At 39.0% G+C, this 21,473-nt stretch overlaps 1 protein-coding gene across 1 annotated transcript in view; it reads left to right on the plus strand.

Annotated features, from left to right (window-relative positions):
- The window catches only part of LOC126092113 (suppressor of fused homolog), a 133,479-nt gene that overhangs the window by 69,274 nt on the left and 42,732 nt on the right, over positions 1-21,473 (plus strand). Inside the window, exon 2 of the mRNA XM_049907554.1 lies at positions 20,032-20,124. Within this exon, the coding sequence (XP_049763511.1) occupies positions 20,032-20,124 (93 nt within the window). The remainder of the gene's footprint in view (positions 1-20,031; positions 20,125-21,473) is intronic.

Here is a 21,473-nt window from a genome sequence, read left to right on the forward strand (position 1 = left end):
GAAGTTGATTTATCTGAGAATAAGCGAGAAATAATAGGATAAGAGTAGCAGAAGCTTCGGAAGGAAGAAAACAGAATTACGTTATGGCTGAGAAAAGTATGGTTAGTTTACAACGTGAATGATGCACCAGTTCGCTATTGGAGTGAAGGAAAGCAGCTGAAACATGAAGAGAGGGTAATAACAAATGAAGCGTCATCAGTTTCTTCTTGAACGCAGAGTGGTTTTGGGTAAGACGCAGATTATAGGGTAGTTTGTTCCAGCATCGTGTGGAAAATTTGGAGGAGGAGATGGAGAAAGATTCAGCATTATGCAAAGTTACAGCCAAAACACTATACTTAACCGTTGTCGTGTTGCTGTTACAGAATAACAGATATGTAATAGTCTGGAAGAGATACGGAGGATACCAGTCACGTAGAAGCCGACGAAGAAAACAGGCGTGTGAAAAAAAACACCATAACAGCATGTTACATCTCATACGCAAGCATTCGTAGCTGGCTCGAGTCATCTGCAGTTTCACTGCTTTTTCCATATTGAACTGTATCATAGGAATAAACAGTGGTAGGACTAAAGACGCTAGACTAATTAGTCTAATTGATTAATTTGAGGTTTTAGTATTTCTTTAAATCCTTGCTTGCTTGTCGGTAAGAGAGATTTCTTGCATCACGCGAAAGTCTGTTCTTTCCAGTTTAGATGTTAATATAATATGATAGATACCGATATCTTGTACTGTTTCCTGGTAGGGGGAAATGAATACTGTCAAGAATTATGCGAGAAACGGCTTCAAGGAAACGCCCGATCATAGTGTGTTATATTCTGCCAACAACTGTGAAGGGCGTGGTTGGGAGTATTTCCCGCTGTACCACACACAAGGGTTTCCTCCCGTTCCATTCGCGTGTGGAGCGTGGTAGGAAATGACTACTTTAATGCGTTATGCGCGCTGTAATTAATCTAATTCAGTCTTCACGGCCGCTACGGGAGCGATACGCAGCAGTATTGTAGTATATTACTAGATTCCTCATTCAGTATTGGTTCTCGAAACTCAAACTTCGTTCGCACAGGCCTCAAAAGGCACAACGATGCCGACCGACTGCCGCGTCTTCCTCAGGCGATAGGCGTCACTGGGAGCAGATATGGATGGACCTATCGTTAGCACACCGCTGTGCCGTCCGTTTCAGCTTCGTGACCGGAGCCGCTACTTCTGTCAAGTAGCTCCTCAATTGGCCTTCAAGGGCTGAGTGCATCCCGCTTGCCAACAGCGCTCGGCTGTAGGTTACGGCTCGCCAGACCCGGACAGTCATCCATCCAAGTGCTAGCCAAGTCCGACAGTGCTTTTTTCGGTGATCTGTCGGGAACCGGTGTCACCACTGCGACAAGCCGTTGGGAAATACTGCTTCTTCGAGCTATGTAAGTAGTTTGTCTTCATGCGTCTGCCGTTTCAGAGTTTTCTGCATCTCCATCGCGCTTTGTCTTGTTCAGATAAACCATTCGAGCGACACACTCGGATAGTATTCTAGGGTGGGTCGCTCGATTGTTTCGCAAGCAGTCTTCTTTGTAGACTGATATCCTTATCCCCAGTATCCCACAAGTGAACCACCTGCTTTACCCCCGACTGAGCGTACGAGTAGGTGATCGTTCCATTTCATATTCCTATAAACTCTTACACCCAGGTATTTGTATGACTGATTCCATTTGTGACTGATTCATGTAGCAATAGAAAATTGAAGTTCTTATACTTTTTGAAGTTCTCAATTTTTAATTTCTGAACATTTATTTTAATTTCTGAACATTTAAAGCAAGCTGCCAATCTCTGCACAACTTTGATGTCTTATTAAGACCTGAGATCGAAAAAGTTCAAAGAACGGCAGCACGTTTTGTATTATCGCGAAATATGGGAGAGAGTGTCACTGAAATGAAATGATACAACATTTGGGCTGGAGATCATTAAAAGAAAGGCGTTTTTCGTTGCGACGAAATCTTCTCACGAAATTCCAATCACCACTTTCTCCTCCGAATGCGAAAATATTTTGTTGACACCGACCTACATAGGGAGAAACGATCACCACGATAAAATAAGGGAAATCAGAGCTCGTACGGAAAGATATAGATGTTCGTTCTTTCCGTGCGCTATACGAGAGTGGAGTAATAGTTTAACTGTGAAGGTGGTTCGATGACTCCCTCTGTCAGGCACTTAAATGTGATTTGCAGACTATCCATGTAGATGTAGACAGAATATCTCTTAAACTTGTTCCCGGAATTATAGACAATTACCTCTTCCGCAAGAAGTGTAAGATTACTATCAGTATTCTCTGCCAGGCGATTAATGGACAGCATTAATAGCAAGGGTTCCAGCTCAATTCCCTGGGGCTCGCTTGTAGTTACTTCTACATTTCTTGATGATTTTCCATGCAAGATAAGGTACTGCCACTTGCCTACCTTGAAATCTTTAATCCAGTCACAAATATGATTTGGTTACTAATTTTTGGCGTGGTACTGAATCAAATGCTTTTGGAAAGAAATTTTGCATCTACTTCATTGCTTTAAACCGTGGCGTTTAGGATGTCGTGTGACGGGTTGGGCTTCCCTTGGCCGATGCGCGTAGCCAGTTCGTACTGGAGATAAATAATTCCGTTCGAAATACCTCAGTGTGTTTGAGTTCAGAATATACCGTAAGATTCTACAACAGATGGATGTCAACGATATTGGACGGTAGTTTTGTGGATAATTTCTACTGTCCTTCATGTAGGTGGATGTGAACTATGCTTTCTTCAGATTTCAGGCACTGTGTTTTGCACAAGGGTCTACAGTACATTATTTTTAAAAGGAAGTGCTGTCTCACCCGCAAACTGTGAATATAATCTGATATGAATTCCATCAGACGCTGCAGCTCTGTTCAGCTGTAGTGATTTTAGGTGTTTTCGACAATACTGGCATTGGTAACTGTATCATTCAAGTTTGCAGTGGTGCTATAGAAGTAAACTTAGGCAGTAGCTTGGGATTATCATTTTCGATGGAACAATTAAAAGCCGAGTATAGCATTTATGTTTTGCTTTGCTATCCTTAATTTAAGTTGCTGTGTCATTCACGAATGTCTGTATAATAACTTACAACAGAATTTCTTTTGGTTTTGTGAGAGGTTCTTCGATTAGATCCTTCTCCGGTAATCAGTGAAGACTTCACGCGTGGATCTTTTGACAGCCAAACTATTCGTTCAACACCTATCTATTCTCCTATACTTTGTTTCCCACATTGTGTGCAGTAGCCTCTACCTGTTTCGAAGTTTCTTTGTACATACTGTATTTTGATAACTTCAGAGAATATATTGGAATATTCGTGCCGAAATGTTCTATAGCGTTTGAACCTGTCGTGATTTAACACTTTAGTGGCCAAGCCCGAACATAGCTCGGGCCACAACGCTGTGTTTTTAAAGACCGCATCCGAGTATAGCTCGGGCCGCGATTTTTTCGACGCACGAGCCACCTATCGCTCGAAAACTGCGCTCATTTAGTTTGAGAACAGTGGACAGACGTCTCGTTACATGTCCCTTGACAGATGCTGCCTTCTGTTGTTACTTCCTAAAATTATTTCGAAAGAAACAGTAGCGAACGTTAACAGCTGATGTCGCGAATGGCTGAGCTAGCATGTGATCGCGTTGACGTAATTTTGGGCATGTGTTCGTTAGGTTTCGCACTTTGCTGTAATTCTGCTACATATATGTAAACGTTTGGTGAGTGAGCATAACATTTTGGAAGAAATTGCCCAATAATTCACCTCACACTTTTTTCTTGGGATGGTAATTGTACTTTCTGTCACTATTATTTTAAAATCTGTAATCTATATCAAAGAACTGAAGTAAACATGAAAATTAGATCTTGAAGCTTAGACTTTTTCAATGTTACTCTTGAAGATATATCAATTACGTATATGCCAGTAACGCTTAAAATAACGGCATAACTGATCAGCATTCTAGGCCCGACATTCTTCTAAGTGGCTTTTCTTCGAAGTGTTAAGTAAATCTTCTAATTTCTATCCTGACGATGTTAATTGTATGTGTGTATAAATATCACCTACCGTCACACAATTTCGGATCCTTTGGCACCGTGCTTCTTTTCTTGAAGTGTCGACGTTGTCCTCTGAAACGGATTCTTGAATAAGTGTATCTGCGTAAACTTGACTGTAATACAACAAATAGTATAATGTAACACGGCAACAGCACAACAGTTAACTTAATGTTTGCATATTTGACGTGGAGAAAGTATGGTAGGCGCTGCGAACTGCTTCCATAATATGTTGTCATTTTGGTATCTGTGTCGCTATTGTGCTGGGAAAGAAGTGATCTAGCACGACGGCAGTATGTTCATATTTGGGGGTTACTCTGCGTTGCTCCTGAAATTGTTTTATGACTTGTCCTTGTTCCTTCATGGAGCTTAAAGCTTGCACCACTAAAAATCATGGAATTTTACGCTTAGATGTTTTCCTTCGTACATTTTCAGAGTACGGACTTCATTGTGTGTGAACTTTGTCGGTGCAGCTAAACATTGTAACCAACTCAAAATTGATACTTTTACTATGACTCCGTGGTTAACTGGATAAGTGTTTGAGACTTTCTCGACGTAATAACTTCTTCATTGGTTCAGGGCGTCTCCTCGGATACTGCTTTGGAAGCTGCGCAGTATTTCAACGAGACAGCTGCTCATATCCAGGTGCTTACTGCAAGAGTTGTAGTAGAAATCTAATAGGATCCAGGTTTCAGTGCGCACTCGGTTGTTTATCTCGTAATTATGGCTTCTTTCTCCTTTGGCAATGTTTTGTACGTTTGAAAAATGCAATGCGCACGTTAATATGTGAGGTCGCTTGTAACTATCTGGGCAAGTCGATTACGCGGTCGGAGGAAGGCAAGGGCACATCACATCATATAAAACCATGCCAAGTTGGTCGCAACAGTGTTCTAACCAGCCGTCGGGTTCAGGGCGGATGTAACGACCTAGCATTTAATAGAATGCATATGTGGGCGCAGAAGATATCTCTTTTAATCGAACGTTGAATCCAGCTTCAAAGAGTGCCATCTATCTAGTTTTTCTGTTTGTGAGAAAAAGTTGATGTTGTTCACACAGTATGTGAACATTTACTAAGAATGTTCTATATTTCTTGACAGATCATACGAGTACAACGCCATCACAAAAAATTATAATGACATGAAAGACTTAACTTGCGGAAAGCCTTCGAGACTGTTGCGCACTAATGCCTAGCAAACAAAATAAATACGCATAGAATATTCTAAAAAATATGCGATTGTATTGAAGACTTCTTAGCAAACAGAACTCAGCTAGGTAAACAAAACTGTTTAGGGTATGTGACCAGCGCATTGTCAGTATGTAACAGCCTCCAACGTTTCGCCCGGTGGTGCATAAGGCATTCCTCAGGGTGTCGAGTGGACTGTGCTCAGCTCACCACTCCGAGGAAGGCCATTCGCAATAGTGGGCCTAAAGTTGGAGAATTTTACGTATCGCCAAATCGGTTACATTCGAGAGGAATTTTATTGACAGTGACAGTGGCCGCGGTAAGCTTCAAATACATATTCTGCAGCCGCATGAGGCTGTCCACAAATGATGCAAGTAGTGTGCAAGATCCAAATAAAGTATTGTACAAACGGCTGTTGGCGGTTTCATTCCATAAGATAAATAAAGGTAATGTGTTGCACATAAATAGTCGGAAAGAACTAGTATCGTTGGACTATACGACCGGTGATCAGTCACAATCTGAAATTTCGCAGGGACTGCAAAAAGTGAGTTGCATATGTCCCACAGTAAGGCCAATTCGCAGCAAGAGTGGTGCATTATTAAAAGAGAGTATATGTTTCGGGTTTCCTGCTGCGGAACGGATGACAGGTGCATGCAGTACGCCAGCGAATGGGCGCAGCAACTGGAAACATACTCGAAAGTTGAAGTACGCGGGGCAGTCAGTTAGCTTCTTGAGGACAAAGGTCTGAACTACAGATTAACCGCGATGTTCTTGCGATATGTGGACCAAGTAAAATGTCGCGTCCAGCCTCAGTGAAATGGTCTCCGTTGATCCATTGTGGACACGGAACAGCGGTTGGTCAAATATTTAACAATGAAATTCGCCAAACTGCCGTGTAATTGAGAAGTTAATTTTATTTTCGCTACCAGTTTTGACAATTCATTATGCGATCTTCCGGCCCCATATGCACCTCTCAAAAATAATCTATATTGGCATACTTAGACCATGTTTCCAGATGTCGTGAATTACCAAGTATTTCCTTCGGAGACTTCACTGGAGTTGCAGTCTGGTCTTCGACGGAAGCGACATCCAGAAACAGATGACCCCAGTATGCCAATATCGATTATTTTTTAGAGGTGCACATGGGGCTTGAAGATGGCATGATGAATTGCTGAAACTGGTTGCGAAAATAAAATAAAATAACTTCTCAATTGCACGGCTGTCTGGCGAATTCCATTTTTGAAAATTGGTGAAATGGCGGCAATGATATTTGACAAAGCCGCACTGACATGGGTAATGCTGATGGGGAAGTCTAGATCTTGCGTGATGTGAATTTTATCTGACATGCCATGTGGGAAGGGGCGGGGGGGGGGGGGGAGATTTTTTCAGAGATTGTGACTTTCACACAGTGTTTCTGGCTCCGCTAGCAAGGAGCGGATTTTTGTCGTCCACGAAGAGAACGATGGGTAGAAAGTTCCTACCGTTGCATACATAGACTTTGCGACTACGTTGACAAACAGTGTCATGTATCTGTGTCACTCTGAAAGCTCGGTGCAGGGCTCCAGAAGTTATTTGGCGTGAAATAGCAATGCATAACTTACTTTCTGACGTCCCCTCGTATGTTGGATTTTTCGTCCGGAGTAATTGTAAGCTGGAAGAACAAATAAAGGTAGTTGTGGAGAAGGCAGACGTCAGACTAAGATTGTTGAAAGAGTTATGTGGAATAATCATTCAGGCTTGATAGATTCCGCCTGCAAAGCCGTAGTTCCACCAGTTTTTGAGTGCTGTTCGTCGGTCTGGGATCCATACCGGTGGCATTAGCGGGAGAGAGAGAAAGTTTCAAAGAAGAGCTAAACAGTTCGTAACGTACTTTTTTAGTCAGCGTGAGAAAGTCACAGAAATTTTTAACAAACTGAAGTGGGAGACGTGAAAAGGAAGACTGTGCATCGTGAAGCGCTGTAGTGCTCATTTACGGCTTTTTTAAAGCGCGCACTAAAGCGAATGGGAAAAGTCGCGTGTATTATAGACGCGCCACAAAGTGCGCATTAGTACTGCACGCGCCGAGAGCAAGTAGTAGACGAATACCGGTTTCGAAATTAATTGAGGATAGGCGAGGATAATCATCGATTCCATGCGCAACTGAAATTAATGAAGCAGGAGACTGTGATAAGAAGAGCAATTACTTCCTCCGAGTTATCGGCAACTAGATTCAGTCTCACTACTGAATCGAAGTCTGTTAAAAAGTGTTTGAGTACTAGCTCAATTACATTTCTTTTTCGGCAATACACGGAACATAAAGTTGTTATTTTCTTTTTACAGCTTCCACAGTTTTATATCTCTTCTTTTACAGCTAATTTCGTTTATTTCTGTAGAACGTTTGTTTCTGTTGTTCTAATCCTTATTTCTGATTTCAAGGAGACACTACTTGGTGTTCATATTGTCTAATGTAACACTTACGTGTGCTTTGCACCAAGTTGCCAGATTCTGCCTTCTCTTTACTAGATATCACTAGTGAATGCTTCGTCTTCTATCGGCAGCATCCTTGTAACACCGCATGCGCTCTATGGATTCCGCGCAACTTGCAGCAGAGAGGTAGGCAGTCTGCACAACGCTGTAGGCTCTTTTTTTTTGCGCGCTACAAGGAACATGTAAACAGGTATTTACCCACAAAATTTCGTGAGGCTGCGTTCCAAAGTTCACTACTTGCTCTTACATATATCTTGTGGAATGAGGATAGCCTGGGGAAGGGGGAGCAAGGAAGTTCGAATGGCAGCACTGGGGAAATGGAGTCTGTGGATAGGAGGCTCGTGTTTCACTGATTTCGTCTCCTGTGTGGCTCTGGCTGGCCTCACATACCCCAAACAGGTCCGTTCCCAAATCATGCATCATAGATGCAAACATCGGTCAAAATAAAAGTTTAACTTGAAATGCTTAAGGCGGCCCCTCGCGAAAAACAGAAAAGCCCGGCTCGAGTCACAGTCTGGGAAATTTTCGATTCTCCCAACATATTCTCAAAATCAAAAGTAACTCGTCTGAGCGACAATTTCACTTTGGAGGGTGAGCGAACTAAGATATTTATCAAAAGATTCCCATAACTCCCTTTCGAACGGCGCATCTGAGCTGCTTGGCGACCACGTGAGTCACGAACCGACACGCCCCAGAGCAAAGCGAAACGAGTTTTTATGGCTCGGCCTCGGTGAGACATAGCAGGAGGCGTATCGGCAACAGTAGCCGCTGACGCACACGGACCGCCTGCCCACCCCCTTCCCCTTTTTGCTTGCGGCGGATTCGGCATTTCATGTTGGGTGCCTCGGGGGAGACGGAACATGTGTGCTGCGGTGTGGCCTGGCCTGCATCCTGAAGCCTCGCGGGTGGTCGCCGTGTAGGCCACATGTCATTTTTAAGTCGCCCGTTGCTCCGTCATTATTGTATTTCTCCTAGCTTCTAATTTCCACTGCGGGTTCACTGAGTCATGGCCACCGGTCGGGTAGGGTGTTCCTCCATTTGTACACCGGCAACCCGTTGCGCCCGAGTTACGACAAGGGAAGCATACACTAAACGGCTCAGAATTTTTTTTTAATCTTTCGCACGGTTGTACAGGCTTTTACATGCTTAAATTTAACGAATGCAGCTTGTATATGCCACGGGACAACCGGAAAATCGAGGAAAAATGTGGGACTGTCTTCATTCGGAGAAAAAAACCGAGGATTTTTTAAGATTTCGGGAAATTATTCATTGTTTTAGTATTCTGTTAAATTTCCATGTTTTTGACCGGTAAAAGCTGATACTCTAACAAAAAAATTATTTTAGTCCGCTACGGAAGAATAACACCGCAGCAATAAAACATAAACGAGAGAATAGCACTAAAATAAAGCTTTGGTTATGAAGGAATTGCGAAATTTACAACAAAACACAGTGCAAACACATAACCATCTACCTACAGCAGAATACGTTAAAAGGTTTAGGACGAAGACTGCGCAATACTTAGTAACAGCCAGCCGGGGTGTCCGAGCGGTGAGCGGTTGTAGGCACTACAGTCTGGAACCGCACGACCGCTATGGTCGCAGGTTCGAATCGTGCCTCGGGCGTGGATGTGTGTGACGTCCTTAGGTTAGTAAGGTTTAAGTAGTTCTAAGTTCTGGGGAACTGATGACCTCAGAAGTTAAGTCCCATAGTGCTCAGAGCCATTTGAACCATTTGAACTTAGTAACAAGAAACTGCTTTCTGCTAATGTAATGTCGCAACTGTTTACATTTCTAACAGGTCACGGGATAATATTGCGAATAGGGGTTTCAGAAGCATTGCTCCCAAAGTAAATTTTCTTTTATGCAAGATAAATTACGTTATGTGTGAGAGTGTGCAATGTGCATTTGACTCTCATTCAAAGCTTAACGCTTTGAGGACCAGCCGCTTAGAAAAATTTCAGGTCTAGAAGAGCATCCATTCATGCCATTATTTAAAATTTTACAGGCTCATTTGTGCTTACTATATCTTAAAGCATAACAGACGCTAAAAACACCAAGGTATGAGGTTAGTTTCTATTAAAGAGTAACGCATGCTAAGAAACACCAAGCTACAATGTTAGTTTTTCATATTTATTTTAGTTCTTTCATAGATTACAAAATATACAATAATGATGGCAAAAAAATAATATCCTATAAAAAAATTGCGAGGTGGGTTATTGAGCAATTTCACACGTAATTGACTTTTCTGTGGAAGAGTCGAAGTGCTTGACGGAACGTGTTTAGCCAAGAAACCCGCTTAATGTTCTGTGCACTCCTTTGAAATGTATAATTGTGCTTGTGAGAAATATTCAGCTACTGCAGTTTAAGCTGTGCTCTTAGGATCCTGCCTAATTACACACTCGAAATATGAGCAAAAAAACAAGTAGCTATACTGTATGTATATTAATTTAAACTATAAGGTTCTCGTACATGTGTGTTGACGTGGAGTGATGTTCCTATTGGCTAACTACATCACGTGTCCTATGCTCTGAATATCTGCTATTATTAGCTGCTGAGATCATGTGACATGGGCTGTGATTGCTGACAAAAGCACTTCTCAATCTCGATTTCAGTAACCGGGAAGCTACCATGCTGTATTTGGTAGAATTTTATTTATACTTTCATAATATCGAAATATGCAGTGTAAATGTTGCTGTGCATTAAATACCTTTCCAAAACACATTGTTTCTTACTGGTTTTTATTTCCTAAAAGGTGGGAAATTCTTTGCTGGTGCATAAAACCTTTACCATTTAAAGGATTGGTAAGCTTTCCAACTCCATGTACATTGTCACTTAACACGGAATAAAAGTGTACATTCACCTGGAAAGAAAGTGTATTTTCACCCAGGAAGAAGTGTGCTTTAGCTGGGAAATCTGGGAATCGTTGTTTCTTGTCTGTGTATACACCCTGGAATGATGCTCTAGTACAGTGCACTTCTCATTCAGCTCTAGTACGGTGCGCTTCTCATTCATTTTAGAAAAATTGAGATTCAAAATTTTAAGAGTTTGTTAAATACCATATGAGAGCACCAGCCGATGAGCAGTGGTGTTAGCACAGCTGAGTTAAGATTGATTTACTCAATGTCAATGGAACAGGGAAAGCAGTGACGAAGTAGAGGGAATGACAGAATGTCACTGAAGTCATTGAAGATGAGTACAGCAAGGTAGATAGTCAACATCCCACCCAAGATGTTTGGGAATAAATCTCTACTGTGGTTTCAGCTGTCGTGAATATATATGGTTGTCATTTTGATCAGTGTTTGTAACCTGGAATGTAAACATGGTGTCCAAGTAACAAATGTTACCCTCTTGTGGAAGTTAAAAAGTGTTTCTTTCAGTGGTTTATTCCTTATTCCCGTTCATATGTCCTTACAAATGTTTCCACGAAGTTTCATTGTCTTATGATCACTCATTTTTCATGAGGGCCCTCTCAAGTAGTGAAAGTTTAATTATAGCCACCCTGTATAAAGAAATATTGATTAAATGAATATCTGTTTGTGAACACATTCAAGCACTTATTACAAATACAGCTCCATATGGAGGATTAAAGAGGAAAAATGACTTGCAGCTGCTCAGTGCTACGCTTTCAGAACCACGTTACTTCTAATACTTGCTTATAATTTTGATTTGGCAGCAGGGTACACAAAAGCTAATAATTGTCACCTTTTGATTTTGTCTGTGTCAGTTACCACTGAACAATATTCGATTTTTGCAAGTGAGTGTAGTTACATCTTAGTTATATGTTTCAGATTACAGTACTTACAGGATTGCATATTTTCTAAGGGTTTTATAGTCAATTTCATATTCATCTTTCTTGGGATGTTCATCTTTTGCTCTTTAGGAATTCAATCTTTTGTTCATGAAATTATGAGACATCACATTTTAATCCTCTTTTGCTGTTTACTGCAAGGCTGCAAACTTTTGCCTGTTACTGAACACTAGTTGTTGACAGGATATTATACATCTTGGGCAGTCTTTATTAAAGATGATTTTTGGGCACTTTAATCATTTCAGAAACTATCAACACCAGCATAACATGTTTCCCCATAAGTATGTCCTAAGCTAATGAGAGCCAAATGAAAGTCAAGACACATGATTATGTAAAAGTAGTATTTTATAGTAAGACATTGTAAATATTGTGACAAAGACATTACAAAATTTATATTGGAGCTACTGATTGTTACGACTCTTTTAGTGACACACATTGTTGCTTAGCAACAGATATCAATAAGCAATGGTTTAGATGTTTGTTTGAAAATTATGTGCTTCAAAATCAAATGCAAACAAATGTAACATACCGTTGAAGGTGAAAATTTTTTCAGTTGTTCTATGTCAGCTCTCTGCAAATAATGTGCAGGCTGAATACTTGCTGCTTTGGACTTCTGTCACTGAGGAATGGAGCCATTGCAATTGCTTGGGGACTTTCCGCAGTCTCTTTTGTGGCTATCCTGATGGAGGTTTTGAACCCCTGGATCCACAAGACCTATGACACGGACTACAATTCCACGGCATCATGGATGTTCATAGGCTGGACACTTGTGGACATATTTGCAAATATAGGTCTATTGGTTGGCATTTATAGCTGCCGCTCCAGGCTATTCATATTTTGGCTGGTGGTATGTGTTTTGAACATTGGCATGACACTGTGGGACCTTACCTATTACGTTCGATATTCCAAGGCAGGCAACCTGTTCAGCCAAATCACAAGTTCAGCACTTATCCTGGAGTTCTGGATTTACATGTTCATTGTGATCTACAATTATTACATGGATCTGGAAGGCTACAGCAGGAATGCAAGCCTTGTAAATCTCATAAGTGGATGACGTTTGAATTTGGTGCAGTGTTATGTTAACATTGAAATTATGAGTGCAAACTGATTATAAAACCACTGAATGAATCAGTATAGAAGTTTGTCCGATAAAACTTCTATGTGCCATTTAAAAGAACTGTATGTGATCTGGAATAAATTCATTGTAATATATTGTTGTGTGAAGTGTGTTCTATGTATACTGGACGAATAATATATTTGTTTTGGAAATGTGTTAGTGGTGTATTGTCTTTTTTGTCATCAGTTGCCATGTGGTACTATTTATCAACTTTTAACAAACAAAATTTAGAAAGCAAGTCACCTGTGATTTACAGTGGACCTTCAGAGTTTATTACTACTATCTTCCTGAGATGTGTTGGACTTGTAATAGTGCCGACACAAACTGCTGTGGGATGAACTCTATAGGAACATATTTAATTGTAATGTGAGAAATTATAGTTTAATTACGTCAAATCAAACTTTGAAGATTAACAGCATAAAGGAACAATTATACATATTGTGGACAGGAAAACAAGGAATAGAACTTACCATATTTCCAGCCATTTTGAAAAATAGAAACAATCTGTTTGCAGTTCGGAAGCTTAAAACTTCATTTAACTTTCAGTTTAAAATTCATCAAAAAGTCAACTGAAATCTGTTATGTTACAGCCACAAATCTTGTTAGTGATTTGTTAAATTTGAGCATGTACTGGTAATAAACATTGTGGTGCAGGTGACTGTAAGTCAGTGTAGATTACTCGAAACTATTCTCTTAAAGATCTGATACAGATGTTACATCAAATTTCTGCTGACGACATCCTTGTATGAAGTTCTCTTAATCTACAGACTACGGGCAGATCTCAGTTAAAACCATCTTCTTTGTCATCTCCTGACAAAGAAGATAGTTGTTTTCTTCAAAAGTTCTAGTTTTAATTCAGCTTTGACACAGTGTGTACATTTATAACATTTTATATAATGAGGCATATATTGATGGACATACTAGTTTAGGAGAAATACACATATCTTTCATGAAGAGCGTGTTTGCAGAACCTAGCAGAGAATGCAGTTACCGATCGCAACATATTTTGTGTAGATGGAAATCGGTAATATACAAAAAACATTTGTGAAAATCACAGTGCTGAGAAAGAATAACCCAAATGATTGAGAACTTGGAGAAGGTGTGGAACAGTGTTCCAGCAACAAGTGATTGAAATATCCAAGATATCACAGATGTTTAGATCAGCAGATGTGTGACTTGAATGGTCAGAACTATAGCAAGCACAGTATGTGGAGAGCCATCAGACTAATCTGAAATGTAAAAGCAAGTGTAAGTATGCTAACAAAGAATATGTATCAACATCAGTATGCTTGTGCAAGACAATCAACAGAGAAAATCTGTGTGCATCCTGGGTAGACAAGGAGCCGTTATTATTCGTATTTGTCCAGAAGGGACACCATTAGGAATTTAAAAGCAGTGTTTCTTGGGAAGTATTTGTAATCGAAAGAATTTTTGGCATGATCTCGTGAAGTACATCCATCACGATTGTCTAGGCACAGCAAGTGGACTAAAACCTGCAATTAAAGATTTAAAGATTATTCCTGAAGATTATGTTCCGCCATATAGTACAGCACCTAAAACCCAAACAGTCTTGATAGCCAACTGTATGAACTGTGAAACTGTTATTCCATCCAGCATATGTTCTCAATTTTCTCTTGTTTTACACCAATCACAGTTGTGGCCCAAAATACAAAAATCCTTATGCACATCACCATTGCCGCAGTGTGAAACTTTTACAGTTGTGAAATTACCAGAGTGAATTGTAAAGCCATTTCTGTTGATGGAACAAGTGTATGAAATGGAGAGATTGTATTGAAAAACAAATTAAGAGTAGTAAGTGACATGATACTGTAACGGAACTGCCAGATAGACCTCATTTTGTTATATTATACACTAATATTGTGTTAAAAAGCATTTCCTTAATATAATACTAGGTTAGGTGTTGCGATCAATAATCGATATCAAAATTGTATGTTCTTAGTAGCTTATGACTGTGATCTTTGGTCTACAACGGGTTTTCGGCCACATGAGTTTTGGCCGCAGTTGAGTGTAGTTGTTTTTTGAGTTTTGGCAATAAATATGTGTTTTTGTTACAAAGGAACCATGGAATACTGCATCATGATTTCATTAGTGCAGTGATTATTAAAAAACCCGCACCTTTTCTTGGACGCAGAGCAGCAAAGGAATTATTGCCTAGACAACGAGAAGCCACGTGGACAACACAGACTCAGCAGCATCAACAAAGGAGACATCATGGCCAGCTCTAAAAAAGTACTATACAGTTATTAGCCACACTGTAACGGTGTCCTTATGGAGATAACTTTTCCAGCATAGTAGAGAGGGGTCATGAAAATACCCAGAATGGAAAGAGCTATATGGAACCACAAAAATTTTCAGGCAATACAAAAACAATGCATAATATCACACTAGTGATCAGAATGCCTCTGCACTAATAAATGCCTAGTATTGGATTGTAAATTAGACAAACTAGAAATTTTAGAGCAAAGAATAATGAAAAAGTCTGGAGATAGAAAAGCAATGATGACCTATATAAAAACATAGAAAAAAATAATGAGGAAAATACTAAGAAAAAGAAGTTTGATATTTTTTTTTGACATTTACAGGGGAATGACGATAGGCTGACAAAAAAGAAAATTCTTTAAATATATTTTGAAAAATAAATTGGCAACAAACTGGACCCAAGAAATTTAAAAAGAATTAAAAATGTATATCATGAAAGCAGAAGAAGCAACACAAAGATATTTTCAGAATGCTAGTGTTAAATTTAGACAAAATTCTATGACAGAAGCACTAAGAGAGCAGGTATGAAGAAAGAAAAGGGAGATAGGATAATAGTATAGAAGAATATTGGTGGAAAGTTCATTTACTTATCTACAAAATCATGTTAATGATCTGGGATGCAAGTTATAGCAGTACATAGCTAAAAGAGATAAACCTTTTTGTTACATAGATTCCTAAATGTACATGCACTTATAAGACAGAATATACACACATTTACATTACAGTAGTTCCTAAGCAGCAATCTACTTTAAAATACAAAGTCAACATGAGCATTATTATTACTTAATCTCCTTCACATTCATGGTTAATACCTGATGGACAAAATTAGTTACAGGTGACATACATTAGTCTCCATAAATTCAGCAACAGAATAAAAATAGTACTGGAACATTGTATTGGTAGCATTCTCCTTGATTTTTTGTTACTTTTGATTGAAGGTATGCTGCTTATGACCCTCATACTGTCATGGCGTTTATTCAGTCATCACTGCATGTGTGATTATCAAGTATGTCACTATTTTTTTTATACAGATGGAGATCCCTATTTATAAATGAAACTCTGTAAGATGTATATGCTTAGGATGTGTAATACTCCCAGTTTTTTAAGTTTGGCTTGCTAGGTATATGTGGTGGTACTCGAATCATGATCTCAACAATTTGCTTCTGTATAACAAATATTTGCTTGTATGTTGACCCCCAGAAACGAATGCCAAATGAGATGACTGAGTTGACTAACACAAAGTACAGTTTTAATGGAGTCAAGTCACACCTTTGATTGAGAACTCTAAAAGTCATAGCAGAGGCTACTCAGTTTACACATTTGTTTCTCTCTGTGGATATTCATTTGTTAGTTTGTTGTCTATTCAGAACCCCAAAAATTTAGTCTCACTGATCTGTTTGATAACTTTCTTGTCTATGGCTAATGATTCTATACGTGTTGTAGGGACTTTTTATGAACAAAATATCATCTGCTTTTTCCATGTTAAGTAAGAAGTTGTTTTCATAGAGCCATTGTAGGAGCCCTCTCACAGCTGTCAACTATGTTGGCTCTCATCAGTTGTGGAGAAATGTTACAAGAGAGGAAGTTTGTATCATAGGTGAATAATCAAAGTTTTGTTGAGGGTAGGTGTTCTGGGGGATCATTAATAATAAATTGATGGAAGAGGAGGGAGCCTAAGTTTGAGACCTGTGGGACTCCTGATGTGACTGAACAGTTTGTTCTTCCATCATGTGTAGTTATTTCTACCAGCTGCCCACTGTTTAATAGTTATGACTGAAAACATTCACTACAGACAACTCGTATACTGTAAGCATCCAGTTTACTTAGAAGCAGTGGGTGGTTGGCTAGATCAAACACCTTTGTCAGATCACTGAAAAGGCCAGAAGCATAGTGTTTTTGATTAAGTGCATCTATTATCTTGTTAGCAAATGAAATGGGAGCCTTGTTGGTGGATTTATTTTTACTATAGCCAAACTGTTGTGCTGTTAGTAGGGAGTTTTTTCAAGAAAGGATGTTACTCAAGTATGTACAATTTATTATTTTGGACACAGTTGGAAGGAGGGATATAGGTTGGTACTTTTTAACCTCATGCTAGTCCCCATCCTTGTTAAGTGGGACAGTTATCAGTGGTTGAGGAAAATGCTACTACCCAAGAAGCAGTTAATTATGTTCCAAGGTGGTCGTCCTATTTCGTCAGCGAACCATTGTATTACATAGCTAGCTAAACCAAAAGGCCAAACAAGGAGGAATTTTCATATTCTTAATAAGTAGGGGAAGCTCATTCAAAGTATTAGAAAAAGTGATTTGTTGGGGGGGGGGGGGGGGGGGGGGCAAGATTATGTTGTTGGAGAGGGACCAACTGAAAGACTCAATAGCAATTCCAAAAAAGTGTTTATTTATTGTATCAAAAATATGTTTGGTATCTGATAATTATTGGCCATTGTATTGAAGAGATTCTGAGGTTTTCTATTGTACATCAGTTTGTAAAGTTTTTCTCTCAATATCTCACACGGCTTCACATTTGATATTACAGTCATTACAGGCTTTATTTACTAGTTGTTTGATTGTATGGATATTCTTGTACAGTTTGAAACAACTGTGGAAGTTTGGATCATCTGTTTTATACTTTGCTCATAGAGTGACCTCTCGGTCTTACTTTATATTCTTATACGCTTTGTGAGCCAAATATTATCTGTTTTCCTGGCTGAATTTTGTACTTTGATTTGGTTTACTGCAAAAGCCACATTGAAATGATGAGCCAGTATGTCAAGGAATAGTGAAGTTTTCTTATCTTCATTATTTTCCTTGTAAATGATATCCCAGGAATGAGATTGAAGTAAATTTTTAAACATGATGATATTGCTAGAGTTTTTGATCTGCCTTCTGTAGGCCGGCCGGTGTGGCCGTGCGGTTAAAGGCGCTTCAGTCTGGAACCGCGTGACCGCTATGGTCGCAGGTTCGAATCCTGTCTCGGGCATGGATGTGTGTGATGTCCTTAGGTTAGTTAGGTTTAATTAGTTCTAAGTTCTAGGCGACTGATGACCTCAGAAGTTAAGTCGCATAGTGCTGAGAACCATTTTTTTGCCTTCTGTAGATGAAAATAGGAGAGGACCTGTCTTTTATTTGTCCTAAAACAAGCCATAACAAGATACCCTGATGGTCTGAGTCCATTGGACCAGCTCAGGATATTAATAAATAGAAGAGAATTTGGGTCCAGGAATATTGCTTCTGTAAAACTGCTTGAGTTACATTGTTATTCTTGTTGGATCTTTTCCTATGTTTTGGTTATTGACAGTTACTACCAGGACAATGACATTGTTCACGATATGTGAAATGTTACCAAAATTTACCTTAAAATCACCAAACAATATGATCTCCTTACCTTTGGATTTGTAAAAATATGTGACTCTTTCAAACCTGTTCAGAAACTGTCAGATGTTGCCATCAGGAGAAGGGTAAATACAGATTATCATCACATTAGGCTGGTTAATTGCTATAGCCCAGTGCTCAAAATGTTTCTCAATATGTAGGTGGTCAGATTTGTTGCATGTGCCAAATACTGTGTCCTTCTTAACAAGTATTAGACAGCGAACTTCCCCTCCCTCCCTTTTGCTGTTACATTGGCAGAAACTGTTACCAGTTGTATAATTTGGAAATTTGAAGAATGACATGTTTTTATTTTTGAGCCACTGCTCTGTGGAACAAATTACATCTACCTTGATACTGCTGTCTGACTAGTAGGCTTCAACTTCTAACTTTTTATTATTTGTTGATTGGATACTTTGATAAATATATAACGAAAGCTGAGTCTGTGTGGCCTGTATTTCTACGTTGCGTTCCCATGTTATTTTATTGCATTTTGGCCAAACTCCATGAGGATTGGTCCACTCTACTAGTTTTCCTATGAAGGAGAGCCCAAGACAATAAAAGCAAATGAGATGGAAGTGAAATTGCCATGTGGTACCTAGTTAGGGTGGATAGGGGAGGGGGGGGGCAGTAATAGGCATCATTAATGATTATTTTACTATTCTTATTGAACAACACTAATGAAGAACTGAAGTATCAAGTACAACCGGTAACGAGACAGAGAACATTCAGTTGGCAATGGTGTTTGATGACATTAGTTGTTTGTTGTTACTGTCTTTAATCAGTAATCAAAACAAATTGTTTACAGGTTGTATATGCGTGTAATATTATAGATCTCATTTAACTTCTTCATGCATTTTAAACAGAAAGGTAAATAAATTTTTAAGATTCTGAACATAAAACAGATATTTTGTTTTTCAGAATGATTGGAAAATTGCTCATTTTTATACTCCACCGTTTATTTCCCTTGCTTGCCACAACATGTATTCTTTTTCCTTTATTCCAATAATCTTAAATGTTTGATTTGATGTTGTTCTCTATTTTTAACCTCAAGGATTCTGTTTCTGTGCTCTGTTGTGCAGGTGTTTGGCCCCACATGTTCTTTCAGAGATGTGGCTTCTCCCCTTGTAGCACTAAAAAATTTCTGAAATGTGTATTCTGTCCAGATGGGATTCAGTTTTTTAGCATATACATGAAGACCCCAATGAAATATATAACATATTGCAAAACTGCCTTGGTTTTACTGTTATGTTCTATGCTTTTATTCTCAGTTGCATCCATTGTCCATGCATCACACAATTTTTGGGCCACCTATGACATACATAACATAATTTCACTGTGCTTGTTTTTTATGCCTTTTTTCCCCCTCCCAATCAGATATTTGTAATTTTCAAAGTTCAGTGCCCATTTCGCTTTTCAACACTTCACTCTGCTTTTCCTTTTTGTATAACTTTGGTAGAAATTGACAGCTGCTATCACCAGCTAGTCGTGAATTGTAACCATTAGTTGCTTACATAGTCTTTTTCAGAGAGTGCAAAAATTTAATGTTTCTGCTCCACATTATATTGTCATGAAAACAGTGATCTTGTCCACTGCACATCTTCTCGTGGTCTCATGCTTTTTCACCTTTGCCAACCCTAGTGTTCTTCCCATAACTCTAGTTTGCAATGTCATAGGAAATGTGATACCAGGAGAATACAATATTTTGTTGTAAACATTTTCTAATTATTCATGAAAAATTATTTTTTGGTTTTCAGGCTTGGTGGACCTGATCCTCTGGATTATATAAGCATGTATTCTAATCCTGGTGTCCCAGAAAAGAATATCCCTCCACATTGGCATTATATCAGGTAAGTGTCGTGAATAACTGGTTCCCACAATCAGGCAATTTTATCGACTTGAAAACAACAGACTTTCATTTGGATGTTAGTGGCTGTTGATACTGAGGTTGACATAAATGTAACATATGCTCAATTATTACACATTCTATTGTGAAATAATTCTGGATACTTTTTATTGTAGTGCATATTAAGCGTTCGTACCATTATATTCGCTGTTGTAGCTTGGGATTGGTGACTGCTCGTTCACCTCTGTATGAGCTGTTATTTATGTGATATTATGTGTGCCGTATAGATACCTACAAGGTTGGAGAATATTCATAAATTCTGCTTTGAAAGTTTTTAAGCACATTCTAGTTAATGTACAGTGTCTTTTCTTAGAGTGTGTGTCATTTGAGATTTTTCAAGGTTTCTGTTACATGGTCTCACTGGTCTAACAAACGTGTGAACCATTTGCGCAGCCCTCCTATATATATGGTCACTTTCTCTTGTTAGTACAAATCCCATACACTCGAGCAGTACTCAAATATTGGCCATACTAGTGTTTCCTGAAAGTATGCAGTCTTTTAGGTTCATAGACATCACAGATGATGTATGGTGACTGGCTAATATTCCATCCCGTCTTAGTTGGTGTAGGTCATATTCATGAAAAAACAATACCGTTATCATGTGAAGAGAAAAGTAGATGTAGGACATGTGAAGTGGATTATAGATTTGTGTTTTTAATACAGGTACAGGCTGGACCATCAAGCTGTGCAACTTTCAGAAATGTACGCAATAACTACTATTTGGACGTTCCAGCAGTAGAATTACATGTTATAATGCCAGTGAGTGATCCCCCTTCAAACTTCATGACCACTATATAATTATATTAGTTTGGGTTCCTTAGTTTGTGGTGTAACCAACAGTCAGATTCATCCACATCTCCTCTATCCAAGATTCTCTGGCTCTTTCATTCAATTGACATAAAAGATAAAAGAATGCTCTTTCAAGTTTGAATATATTCACGAAAGTCACCTCTTTGGCGTGCTGACAGAAAACAGACCAGTGTGTCTGTCACTATTTAGTGAGTACTTTACTCAAAGTGATAAGAAAACAAGCTACCCTAAGTACAAAAATCAAGTTAAATAGGAAACTAATGACACAGAACTTCCCTTGAGACATATGAGGCAGCAGTCAACATGTAGGAAGCATGAAAAGCTATAATAAGATTACAGAGTTAGATTTTCCCCTCAAAACAAGTTAAATGGGAGTGGATCTCCGTAGGAAGTTTGGGATGATTGAATTGTGCAGTGTATGTGAGTAAAACATATTGTTGTTGTCACTATTTAAGATGTACTGTACTCAAAGTGAAAATGAAA

Source organism: Schistocerca cancellata, chromosome 1 (genome assembly GCF_023864275.1).
Source record: "Schistocerca cancellata isolate TAMUIC-IGC-003103 chromosome 1, iqSchCanc2.1, whole genome shotgun sequence".
NCBI classification, from domain to species: domain Eukaryota; kingdom Metazoa; phylum Arthropoda; class Insecta; order Orthoptera; family Acrididae; genus Schistocerca; species Schistocerca cancellata.